This window comes from Ipomoea nil, unplaced genomic scaffold (assembly GCF_001879475.1).
Source record: "Ipomoea nil cultivar Tokyo-kokei standard unplaced genomic scaffold, Asagao_1.1 scaffold1770, whole genome shotgun sequence".
Lineage (NCBI taxonomy): Eukaryota > Viridiplantae > Streptophyta > Magnoliopsida > Solanales > Convolvulaceae > Ipomoea > Ipomoea nil.
In genome coordinates this window covers 2,233,320-2,247,299 of record NW_017618198.1, presented here as the reverse complement: position 1 = coordinate 2,247,299, position 13,980 = coordinate 2,233,320, and the positions used below count along the sequence as shown (strand labels likewise).

The window sequence follows — 13,980 nt, the reverse complement described above, 5'->3', positions numbered from 1 at the left end:
GCAAAAAAACACCGTTTACTATGATGGAGTAACGGTGTCATTAGTGACACCGTTTAATTCCACCAATCAAATAATTTTTTATTTTTTATTTTTTTACAAAAACTCAAATCGACGTGTAATTATGAATATATAGTTATGCAAGTCTGAATATATAGTTATGAAGTTATGGATATATAGTTATGAAGTTATGGATATATAGTTTTGAAATTATGGATGTGTAGTTATACAATTATGGATATGGTTCTCTATAAACAAGCACTTTAAGAATTCTGAATATGGAGGTATGTAATTATGAATGTCTAGTTGTGAAATTATCAATATATGGATATGAAATTATGAATGTGTAGTTATTATTTCTGAATGTACTATTGTCAAATTATGAATATATAGTTATTTAATTCTGGACATATAGTTATAAAATTGTGGATATATAGTTATGAAATTGTTGATATATCCTACTGTTTGAATACAAAAGGAAACCGCCTAACGTTGTTAACGACGATCCGAACGGAACTTTTTTTTTTTTAATGAAACATCGTCGTTTTGCACAGCATAACGCTTGGTGTACATGGTCCACTTGTAACCTTTCTACTTGGAAAGATGGACCACCAGCAGAGTATTTATTTTTAATACATTTTTTTTTGAAGGTTCATTTTTAGTATATTGAAGTCTGAATATTTATTGTTAGTTATATTATATTATCTGAAAAATAAACATTCAGTGCATTAAAAATAAACATTTAGTATATTAAAAATGAGCATATATTAATAGTCCACATTGTAATATGAACCAAAGTCTATAGTATAATTTGTCTTGAAAGCAATCATTATATCGTGGACCACGATTAATATGGACCACTAACATAATGTTCATTTTTAATATACTGAAATTTGATTTTTAGTATTTTAAGGGTGCGTTTGGAAACCTGAAAAATGATTTCTCATTTTCTGAATTTTCAGTGTTTGGTAAAGGGTGAAAAAATGTGAGTCAAAGAAAATATAATAATGATTTTCCCTCTATTTTAGGGAAAGTCATTTTTCAATTTTCACACCACCATCACCGTCATCACTACTACCACCAACATCACTACCACCACCACCACCGTTGTCGTCGCCACTGCAACCACGCCACCACTATCACTAGCTACCACTACCACCGCTATCACACTGCCACCACTTATTATTATTATTATTATTATTATTATTATTATTATTATTATTGTTATTATTATTATTATTATTATTTTGAATTGCAAGACATTGGTTAGTTATTTTTTTATATTTAAAATTATTATATTATTATACATGTTATATTATAAACAAAACAATTAAAATATTTAACTATACAATTCTGTTCATTTTTTTGAAAAATGAGCCAAACACACTCAGACAATTTTTTGAAATGCAACCAAACACTTAAAATGAAAATATTTCTCAAAAATGATCCATTTTTTAGAAAACATATTACATAAATTATTTTCTTGATTTCTAAACACACCAGATATTTTTTTCTAATATGGAGTAACGTAATGTTGTAGTTCACATGAAGCGTGCAATTATTAATGTATCGAGTAATAATTAGATAAGAGTAGCATATAAAGTGTACTGTTGCGGGTACCCATTGCTCTGTACTCTTCAATTAATGCAAATCAAAATTTGTGGCTTGCAATGAACATAGTACTTCAATTCCATTCATGTAGTGTAGGACATTTGTCACTTTATTATATTTAGTCTTACTTTTTAATTTTTTTTTTGTCATATTACATTTTTATTTTTTCTTGTTACAATTAGTTTTCCTTTTAAAATGTGTTATTATTTCACCCCTTAATAAATATGGTTAATATGTGATTTCATTATTCAGTTAAAAGAGCTTACAAAAAATCAGAGTGAGAGAAATTATTACATGTTGAATAAGAAAGTTGAATGATCAAATTACATGCTAGTCATTTTTATTAAAAAAAAAAAAAAGTGAAATGACAAAAAGAATATGACTAAATGTGGACATGTGGCAATACTACAATAATTAGATGGCTAAAAGTAAAACTTGCTCTTATTGGAGCCCAGAGAGTATGCCATCCTCATGATTTCCCAATTGAGAGAGCTGCTTCGTGTCACTAGACCACAAGATTATCAAATTCAAGAATTAAAAAATTTAAATAAAAATTCAACTAAAAAATGAAAGGAAAAAAAAAAAGATTCAAGCAGCGTAAACATTTTTGTTATAAGTGATTTGAACGATACATATTGTGTTAAATTTACCATTTATGATTTATTCTTATCCCAAAATAAATATTAATCCACAAAAAGTTAATGTTCCTATTCAAATTCAAATTCTCACTTTTTTTTTTTTTTGAATACTATTGACTCTGTTATAATGTTTATAACTACTTTCTCAACCTACTAAAGCACAAAGAGTCAACACGGTCCTCACTAAAGCTCGAACCCCACAACTTTCGGAAGAGCAACTTGGTGACGTTAGACCAGATCCTCACCCTCACATTCCTAGGAGCATGAGTAGGTCATTTCCTTATTTTACAAATATCTTTGTTATGTGGAAGCCACATAGGAAGCCATCATATCAACACAATCAGACAAATCATATCCTTTGAATGGATTAATGAAAATTTTTCGGATATAATTACATTTTTCAAAAGAAAAATGCAAACTTATTTGATATTTTACCAATTTTACTTATAATGTTCATTTATTAAAAATATGTTTCACTTTTAGTCCAAAATACCCTACATGTAATGTGTTTAATTTTGATCAAATTTTAACAAGTTGATAGTCATTTCTTTTCTCAAAAGGTTGATACCCCAACCTGAAAATTGATGACATTTCTGATAGGATGTCTTATGATATAAAGTAATAAACTAACCCCCAGTTCTTCTATAACGTATATCCTAGCACGCACGCGCACACAGATATATATATATATATATATATATATATATATATATATATATATATATATATATATCAAAAGATTGTATTGAAATCATGAATTTAAAATTTTGTTAACATAATTACTCTTTTAAAAAAAAAAAAAAAAAAAAAAACCCTCTTGAGCTAGGAAAATTATGTTGTGGAACCGTGTCCACCTTGCAAGGTGGACACGGTTTCAAAATTGTTCATAACTATGAATATATAGTTCAAAAATTATGAACATAGAGTTGTGAGCATAATTATGAAGGAAAAATTTCATCTTTAGTCCCTGAGTTATAACCAAGTTCCGACTCAGTTCCTAAGTTATGTCAGTATCCGAGTTTAGTCCCGCAGTTATGAGTAAAGTGGCGAGTTTGGTCCTTAGCGTTAATATTCTGTCTGCTGCTAACGAAAAACTCAAAAAATATTTAATAATAGTGGGGGTAAAATAGGAATTTCAAATTATAATTCCATTATTATGTTGAAACCCATTGCGCAACAGCCATTATTTTCTTCTTATACCTACAATCGAAAGTCTTTTTCTTCCCCAAGCTCTGAAATCTCAAATTCATCCACTTCTAAGATGCGAAATTCATAGGTAAGTTGTTTATCTATTTTATATGTTTAAATAAATAATCAATATGTTTTTTTTAAAAAAAAATTAATATTCTCTATTTTATATCAAGAAAAAAGTAACTTGGAGGATATTAATTATCAAAAAAAAGAGTAATCAATATTCTTCATGAAGTTAGCAAACACCAAGTCCAAGTTACTTTTTTCTTGCTCATAAATACAGAGAATATTGATTATTTATTTAAACATATAAAATAGAGAAACAACTTACTTATGAATTTTGCAGCTTGGAAGTGGACGAATTTGAGATTTCAGAGCTTGGGAAAGAAAAAAACCTTCAATTGTAGGTATAAGAAGAAAAGAATGACTCTTGCGCAATGGGTTTCAACATAAGAAGGGGATTATAATTTGAAATTCATATTTTACCCTCTATTATTAAATTGTTTTTAAGTTTTCCGTTAGCTGCAGACAGAATATTAACGCTATGGACCAAACTCGCCACTTTGCTCATAATTGAGGGACTAAACTCGGATACGGTCATAACTTAGGGACTAAGTCGGAACTTGGTTATAACTCAGGGATTAAGGATGCAATTTTCCCAATTATGAATATAGAGATTCAATAATTGTGAATATGAAGTTCAAAAATTATGAATATATAGCTTTATAATTATGAACATATAATTCAGTAATTATGAACATAGAGTTCTGTAATTGTGAATATAGAGTTCAATAATTATGAATATGAAGTTCAAAAATTATGAATATATAAATTTATAATTATGAATATATAGTTCAATAATTATGAAAATAGAACTGTGTCCACCTTGCAAGGTGGATACGGTTCCACAGCATAACGATTGGGATCCCTTGTGCATGGACTCACTAGGAGACGGCAAATTATTGTGTGGACCATGGTCCACATAGTGTTGTATGAACTATAAAAAAAAAGTATATTTTAATATACTAAAAGTACATTATTTGTGTACTGAATGTACATTATATAAAATAATGTACATTCAGTACACAAATAATGTACTTTCTCTGAATACAAAGTACATTTTTAATATACTAAAAGTACATTATTTTTTAAGTAAATATACATTATTATTATTATTATTATTATTATTATTATTATTATTATTATTTTATAGTATATAAAATATGGTCCACACAGCTTGTGTAGACCATGGTCCACACAACAATAATTGCTAGGAGGCTGTTTGGGCTACTCGAGATTTACCTCATCCAGCGATTCTTGGACATGAGTTATGAGAACTTATGATTAGTGTGACATAAGCTGAGAATAACCTAATGTATTAAAAACAATATATGAAACTTTAACACACACACATACATATGTGTGTGTGTTTAATTCCATTTATATTTACTACCAAATAAAGAAACTCTTATTCTTCTTTTTGAACTCATTACAATTACCAAATAATTGGTTCTAATTACAATTTCGATTCTAATATTTGAGCCAAACTACCCCTAAGTTCTTACTAATTTATAATCAAATTACTCTTTCATCTTACACGCAAACAAGTTTTTCAACGAGTGTCATTTCTTTCAATTCACGTAATTAATTTGAAATCGATACATATTTAAAAGATCGAATACCAATTCCTTTTATTCCAACCACATGTATTACCTTCAATAATGTTCAAGGACTCACTGTACTGCATGCAGGTTAGGTAAGAAATTTGCAGGAAACATGCCAAAGAGGTATTTTTCTAAATCAATGTGTTTCTTTAGTGCCTACATAAATTCCAAAATTTCAACAACCACCATTGACGTTTCTTAGAAAAGTTGGAGAAATGATCTTCCCCATCTTTTAATTGTTCTTATTACTGGGTAATGTAACTCAAAAAATTTTAAAGCGTTGATTGTTACCATATCAATTTATTCTTGCTATAAGTTAAAATATATGTTTTGTTCTATAATGATGTGTTTCATTTTACTTCAAATTTTAAATTCATAAATCATAATTGAAGTGCACATGAGCGCATGCATACTCCCCCATGACCTTTCACATCATGAGTTTAATTAGTTTATTCATACCAAAAATATGTGTTCTATCTCAACTAAGAAAGTTAAGCTCAAAATAGAGCTCAATGTAACCAGTTTGATTGACGTGAGAGCCGTGCACTCTCGTTCCTTAAGAGAAGTCGGGAGTTCGAACCCCCTCACGTATGAAAACCCCAATTTGGCCAGCACTTTACCCCTTAATTGGGCCAGTTCAGAGCGAACGGGGATTAATCTGAGTATAGTACGAGCTTAAAAGTACCTTCTACAGTTACGGCCTGCTCATGACACTTACACATCCCGTTGGTCAGACTGTTACCTTGGTAACCACAAGATTCTATGTTGCACTTTCAGTGGGAGCGGTCTATTCATATTCTTTATTGGACAACCTAAGCTGATTTACCTTTTTATGAACTTTTGACGGCTAAGATAACTAGACGAGGTTTACTCAATGCACACCCTCAAACACATATACCGACAAAGTAACATTTTCTATAATTTTGTGCCTAGAAGAAAGCAATTAAAGAGGAAGTGGGGAAGCAATTGATGAGTAGCACAAGCATAATAATATCTCAATGATGGGGTCCCCTTTTGGCTGTTTGTCCATGGAAGAAGTCTTTAGCTTATCTACACTAATTAATGGGGACTTGAAGCTAACACCATATATGGTGGAATAGTGCTTTCTTTCTAGACAATGACTTCAACTACTACATATCAAAACAAAGAGAGACACCACGTTTTCATCGTTTCATTCACTTCTTCCCAACATTATCAAACACAACAAATTAGTGTCACCACCATCCACACACTATATATATATATATATATATATATATATATATATATATATATATATATATATATATATATATATATATATATATATATAGATTTTGATTCCTATGAGGTCAAGTCTTCCCGTGCGGTCAGTGCGGCATACACCATTAGGTATTCATAAATGCACCATACAGTGTTCGAAAATACACCAGAATGAAATGCCAAAAAATACACCACACAACAAAAATATACACCACATATAATGGTGTATTTACGAACACTGTGTGGTGCATTTATGCATACCTAATGGTGTATGCCGCACGGGAAGACCTGACCTAATAGGAACCTAACCCTATATATACATATATATATATATATATATATATATATATATATATATATATAATGCATCTATCAATTTAATAATATTGAAAAAATTTAACGATATTCAATAATAAAAACGTTGACTAGTATAAATAAAAAAGAACAGTAATATTTTTTTATAACTAGTAAAAAAATAAAGTTATTATTTATTTAAAAATGTCATTTTTTCGATCCGAGATTAAAAGGATAAAAGCTACCATATCTGCCTTCGAGTGATTTTAAGACTTAATAGGTATTATTTGTATAATAATTTTGACACATGGATGCTATGTCATGTTAAAAGGTTATAAATATAAATGACAAGTTAGCAATTTTTAGCAGGTGATCAATAAATAACATGATATCAATGAATAACTTGCTAAATGTGTTTATTGCATTTTTTTTAATAGGTTCAAATGTGCATTTGGAGTTTTTAAATTTTCACTGATTTAAATATTTTTTTTATTAATAGTTCTCGAGTTCATTTAATTGTTATTGTGAATATTTATAATGATACCAATTCCATACTAATCATAGTGCCTAATGATATGGCCATTTAACTTTGCTAGTGACATCGACTACCTCTCAATATTATAAGATTTATTTATAGTACTTTGGAACGAGTTTTACTATGTGTTTATATATCGGATTAGATGCAGTGGCCTTCTCCCATGCAGGAATACGGTCAGTCTTGGATAATTTGATGAGCTCCATGCTTTTAACGGTTGAAAATAAATGAAAATGAGAGAGAAAAACACAATTACATTTTTGTAATTTTGTGCACTATGTTTATTTCAGTGGTGCACAAATTGATGGTCTGTGGTGCACCACCAACAGGCTAAAAGTCAAGGAAAATGGGAAAAAGTAGTGACTTTTTTAGTTTTATGCACTATGTATATTTTGTGGTTCACTAAGAGGAGGTCATTAGTGCACACAGAGTCAATAACGCCTCCATTGAAGCTCAACCTCATGACCTCCCACATAGAAGATGTCACTACATGCCATCTGAGCATAAGGTGCTTAGCAAAATTGACCTTATATATATTAGAATGCATTTATGTAACAATTACAGTGCATTTTGTAAATTCGCAAGTTCAAATGAAAAGCTCAATTCAAACCTGAGCAAAATATATATATATATATATATATATATATATATATATAGTGGTGGTGGTAGTCATTAAGGGACAACGCCATATGCTCATTAGTCTTTTATTTTATTATTGAGATGTCTGATTCTTATTAATTGAAAAATCATATCACATAAATATTTTAGATTGATTTGACATTTATATTTATAAAATCTTTTGCATGCACATTGCGCGACTAATTTAATGCTCAAGATTATATAGTAGAAGTTCAAAATAAAGATATAAACAAGCTAATTAGCAGTTAATATTGAATTTGTTAGAAAATTATTTGTGTGGGTCATGGTCCATATAGTTGTGTGGATCATGAATACAAAATGCATTTTTAATATACTAAAAATATATTATTTGTGTACTGAATATATACTATTTAATAGTATACAAAAAAAAAATATACTTTCAATACTCAAATTCAATACTTTCAAATAATATATCTTACGTATATAAATAATAATACAATTTTAATATATTAAAAATATACTTTTTATTTATAATTCACACAATTGTATGGATGATAGTTCATGGAATAGTGAATGGAATTTGTTGAGGTAATATAATGCTGTCCTAACACCCATTTTGTACTGGGCTATACAAAAGATTCGGCCCATGAATGTTAAGGAAGAATTGGGCAAATTATGCTATGCAAATGCATACGGATGCAAAAACGACGTCGTTTTAATAAAACGCGCGTCTCCCCTTTAAAAAAAAAAAAAAAAAAAACAGGTTCGATTCCCAGCAACAATATATGAACTAAAATTCCATAATCGAGGAACTATAATTCCATAATCTAATCTATGAACTAAAAATTCCAGAATGAATGAACTAAAATTCCATAATCTATAAACTAAAATTTCAGAATCGATGAACTACAATTCCATAATCGATGAACTATAATTCCATAATCAATGAACTATAATTCCATAATCTATGAACTAAAATTCCAGAATGAATGAACAATATAATGTTGTTGCTAGGAATTGAACCTACATTTTTTTTAAAGGGGAGACGCGCGTTCTTTAATAAAACGACGTCGTTTTGGCATCTGTATGCACCATGCATGGTGCATACGAATGCACAGCATAACTATCCGAAGAATTGAAGGCCAACAAATAATGTCCATATGTTGAGCCCACGACGCGGATATCGGCAAATTATGCTGTGGAATCGTGTCCACTTTGTGAATATAGAGTAAAAAATTACGAATATAGAAATTTTTAATTATGAACACAGAGTTATGAACATAGAGTTCAATAATTATGAATATGAAGTTCAAAAATTACGAATATAAAATTTATAATTATGAACATAGAGTTTAGTAATTATGAACATAGAACCGTATACATCTTGCAAAGTAGACACGATTCCACGGCATAACAATTGTTGGCAGATAACGATGGAACATCTGGCAAAGACATACGTAATGACCATTAAATATTAGGAGTGTTTGGTTGGATAGAAAACATGAAAAATGTTTTTTAAAAGTAGAGAAAAATTTTGTTTTATGGTGTTTAGTTGGATGGAAAATGTTTTTCATTTTTCATTAGAAAAGCAATTCCTTAAAGTTGAGCAAAACAAATTTTTAGCAAAAGGGTGGTATTTTGTTTTCCACATGACATGGGATGTAAAGATAACATGATTGGCCAAAACTTTTACTGTGTTTATTAATCTATTCTTTGGGGACCTATATATATATATATATATATATATATACACACACACACACACACAAAGGTTCCTGTGAGAACAGTACCATAGGAAAGAAATAAGAATCAATCTTAGCCTTACATCTATATATATATATATATATATATATATATATATATATACACACTGACACACACACACATGATATTCAATAAAAATATAAAATGACATTACTTTTTTTTTTTTTGCCTAACAACCCAAGATCCTCTCTGGTTAGTTAGTTTTCTTTTCCTACAACTGGATAATAAAATTACACAAAATTTCAAAATGTAACATGAAAATACAATTTTTTTTTTTTTTTAAAAAATTGAATTATAAAAGTTTGAATTTGTCCATCAATAAACCTAAGATTGTGAAAATACGTTCAAGTGAAAAGTTTTTGTGTGCAAAATCTTTCTCAAAGCAGAATATAATACTCTAGCAACTAATTTCAAGGAGGCAAGGAGATTGTTCAAAAACAGAGAGGACCAGCAGGCTAATGAGGACTGTGTTTGATCATCATACCCAAGTGATTTAGACATGAATTTTCTTCAAATCACTTATATATAGAGGATTACTTGATGATATAATGTCAAAAGAGTAAAATTTTCATTTAGATAACAGATAGTAGATAGAATAAGCTGGCTGATGACTTTTGCATGGAATTCGTACCTGATTTCCATTGAGATACTCGTTTAAATACATCAAGGCTCCGTTGAACAGCTAGTGTTACACAATCTCGAAATTTCAGAACATTTTATACATGCTAATCTAGTCAGTGAAGACCAGATAACGGAAAGATTCCCATTGCGCTGCTCAGCCTAACAGACAGAAATATCACATAGATGATGAGCAGTCCACCACCGAGCAGTCTGTTAGGGCGCATGTCATTTCTAGGAAGGACAATGAGAGCCCACACTAGTCCCAACATAAGGAAAGTCATTGTGAAATACAAGCTTTTGTCTAACGGAAGCACGTATGAACCAGGTTTCTCAGACCAGGCTCCGAGGAACATTGAGATTCCCAAACCAATAAGAATATTGAACATTGGGCCAGCATAACATCCCGACACGGCAATCTGCACGCTATCCCCACCGTTCATTGCCAAGGCAACATTTGAAACCAAATCGCCCATTGAGTTTCCCCATGCCAGTACGGTTAACCCAAGGATTGAAGGATTTACCCCCATAATCACGCCTAATCCAACCAACAAACCTACAAGCTCATTGGCAATCATGTAGAACCAGACAATGCTCATTACAAAACCACCCAGAGCCCATGGAAGTAAGAAGTTCTGAGGTGGATGATCGGACCTTGTATGCTTGTATGCAAGAAGACCAAGTGTGCAACCAACTAAAACGCCAATAACAAATGCTATAAGTTTGCTATGATTACTCACATCGTCTTGACTACTCCAGAGAAATACCAAAAGAATTGGAGCCAGAGAAGCACAGGCTACAGCATAGAACTTTGACCAAGTTTCCCCTTCAACTAGGGGAATTGTTAATCGTCTTGGCACTGTCATTGGAATCTCCAGTAACGACCATAACTTGGACCAGGAGAATGATGCTTGCTCAACTCCAAAGTCCTTGTCATTCCATCCCCATACAGGCCACTCACTTTCAGACACCCTAATTGTCTGATTTGAATATATTGCCAGATTCGAAGCCCACATCCACTGTGGAAGGGAGCTTTGTAACTGATAACCACCACTTTCGGTCTCAGTTTCAAGAAAAGGGCTATAGACGGAGTAATCCTCTTCCGTTCCTTGAGAAAATACAGCTCCTCTTACTGGAAGCATTGGCGTGATAGAATCCAATTTCAACCTCCGAGCATGTTTCCTCAAAATCTCATTAGCGGCAACAGCAAAAGCATAAACAACATAAATCAATAAAAATGCCACGGCAGCTAAAACACTTATCCGACCAACAATCAGGATCAACAAAAGTGAGAAAAGAGTCGCAATGAAAAACACAATATCCCTAAAAAAGCACTTGCGATCAATCTGAGCATCCTGATCAGCCACACAAAGAGAAACAGCCCCGACTACAATGCAAGTTACAAACACAGCCCCACCCAGAACACTATTAAGACCAACTTCTCCAGCACCTGTCCCTACAAAAGCAGCAATACTGGCAAAGACATCAGGAGCACCATTTCCAAGGGGGAGCAAAGCAACGCCCGCTACGGTAGGAGACAGCTTCAGCAAACTTGCAAGTTTCTCCAAGGAACAACAGAAGTAATCTGCAGCAGTGTTACCCAGAAGATAGAATAGCGTAACGAGCCAGATAGCAAATACTAGATAAGCCCATCCACTTTCACTGCAACCACAATAATAGAATTTTATGTAATCAAAGAACCCTCCAGTTGTGCACTTTGGGTGAGCCTTCAAGAAGTCACAACTACTCTCATAGCCCCTATGATCAGATAATCCACTACAGACATCAGGCCTCTCTATGGACAAATCACCATGATCCGACCCGTTTACACCAATTGAAGAATTAAGGTTCACTTCTAACATTCCTCGATGGATAACTCTCATAGGGCTTGACCAAGCATGAAACCCACTTTTTGACATCCATTCAATGGAAGAAGATGATTGCTGAAGACGTGGATTTCTCAAAATATATTCCCGGTTGTAGAATAAGAATATTAAGGCCAAAGAACATAACCCATTAAAAACCCCACGAATTCTGGGACTTCTTCTAGTGTAAAATTGTGCCATTATCTAACACATAAAATGCAATTTCACATACCCTATATACAGAGCCGATAAAATCCCAACCCTAGGGTTAATAACATACAATACTAGGGTTTTGATTCCGGAACTGAACTGACCTTCTAGAACCGATGGCGTGAAAATTGATGTGGGCAGTTGAATTGCAGGTCAATCAGCTCTGGCAATGGCGAATTTCTTCGTGAAAATGAAGCTCCAGGATTTTTCAAATAGGCCTCGAATAAAAGGAAGGACCGAATGAATACGGGCGGGTCAGTTCGGGGCGGGTCGAACAGTTGCGGAGCCTGGTGAATGTGAACGTGTGATCCTTCCTCGAAGCTGCTTGTTAGGTTATTTCCTTTTGGTTTACTCGAAAGAGAAGAGTCGACAATTTTTTGTCAGAGGTGAGGCCCCTTTTTGTTAGCTTGATTTAATATTATGCCATTTAGAAATTTAATCGGTCACTGTAAATAAAATGATTATTTGAAAAAGATGTTATAAAGGAATTCCTTTTTTTTTTTTTTAATGGTAAGATACAAACTTCATGGCATTGAAAGTCAAAGTATTACAAATGAAATTTGGAGGTCATAAAGTCACTCCATGCAATCAATAATAGACACAGATTTTCTAGATTGAATTAGATATAGACTGAATTAGTGTTTAGAAAATAGTTCAAAGCAGTTTATGTGATAGACTTAAAAGGTTGAAGACTGAACCAACTACAAGATTGTTCGAGCATAAGTTCAATATAGTTATTCAGCTGAGATTTTTATGGAGATCGACTATTTAAGCATCATATTCTTTCTCTATTTTGATCGAATAAAGAAATTTACAGAGAAAACCATATATACTTTGAGAAAGATTCAGGAGTTAAACGGTTGACTTGACAATCCTTCTTGAGTTGATAAAGATTTCTACATCAAGTCAATAATTACACTTGTTGTTGATCACAAGCTGATTACTAATTTATTCTCATGGAATTGACGCAAGTTTGATGCAATTGAGGGGAGCCTCAAATCGATGTTGAAGTCCTCGGCAATCACTTCTTAGCAATACACTGTTGAGTCCTTCGTGTTCTTCACTGTAATTCGGTATAGCATTTCCTTGAAATCAATGATGAACCGTGCACTAATTGCATGGGATGTCCCTAAACAGTGCGACTGCGACTTCTTGACATCGTCCTCCATCTTCAGGGAGTTCTTCTGCGCAGGTCCGTCGTCCAAAGAGCTTAGTGGATCAAGATTTGGAGGCGGCATGTTCGTTCTACGCCATTTTCTTCAAGGAGTTCTTTTACCATTGATGTTTGGAAATTAGGAATAGAAAACAAGTTGTCAAATTCAATTTTCGATAATAGAAAATAGAAAACAGAGAACAAAAGTAAACATGCCCTATATATATACATGTGAAACTATTTGTCTTATATCTATTATCATGATTGGCTTAACGTGTTATAAGTGTAAAACTATCCATTTTCTAAATCTATATCTATATGTATTTTACAGGGTTGAGCGGTTTATACTTAGCATTATATGCTAATGGGTTACTTTCTATGTTTTTCTTATAACCCCTTTCAGGCGGACTTGATATGCATGATGAGAGAGTGTATTTGATGTAGTAGTGTGTAGCCCTAGAGTGTAGTAGATGCTAGTTATAGTTATCCCTCTTCCCTTTTTGATGATACTATGTTAGATATTGATGTAGCTAGACTACCGATTTTTGGTTGGTGCGTGGACACGGGGGGTTCGCTTACCTCTTCTTTTGATGTATTG

The 13,980-nt window shown here is 32.2% G+C and overlaps 1 protein-coding gene across 1 annotated transcript; it reads right to left on the bottom strand.

The window, feature by feature from the left end:
- Nucleotides 1-10,082: 10,082 nt before the first annotated feature.
- On the bottom strand, nucleotides 10,083-12,630 carry LOC109192583 (cation/calcium exchanger 4-like). Its single transcript, XM_019343281.1, has one exon. It carries the CDS (start codon nucleotides 12,218-12,220, stop codon nucleotides 10,271-10,273), a length of 1,950 nt encoding a protein of 649 aa, XP_019198826.1. The 5' UTR covers nucleotides 12,221-12,630; the 3' UTR covers nucleotides 10,083-10,270.
- Nucleotides 12,631-13,980: the final 1,350 nt, after the last annotated feature.

What these genes read in the sequence shown, in the direction of transcription:
- LOC109192583 (XM_019343281.1), bottom strand. Translation starts at nt 12,220, where the DNA reads ATGGCACAATTTTACACTAGAAGAAGTCCCAGAATTCGTGGGGTTTTT.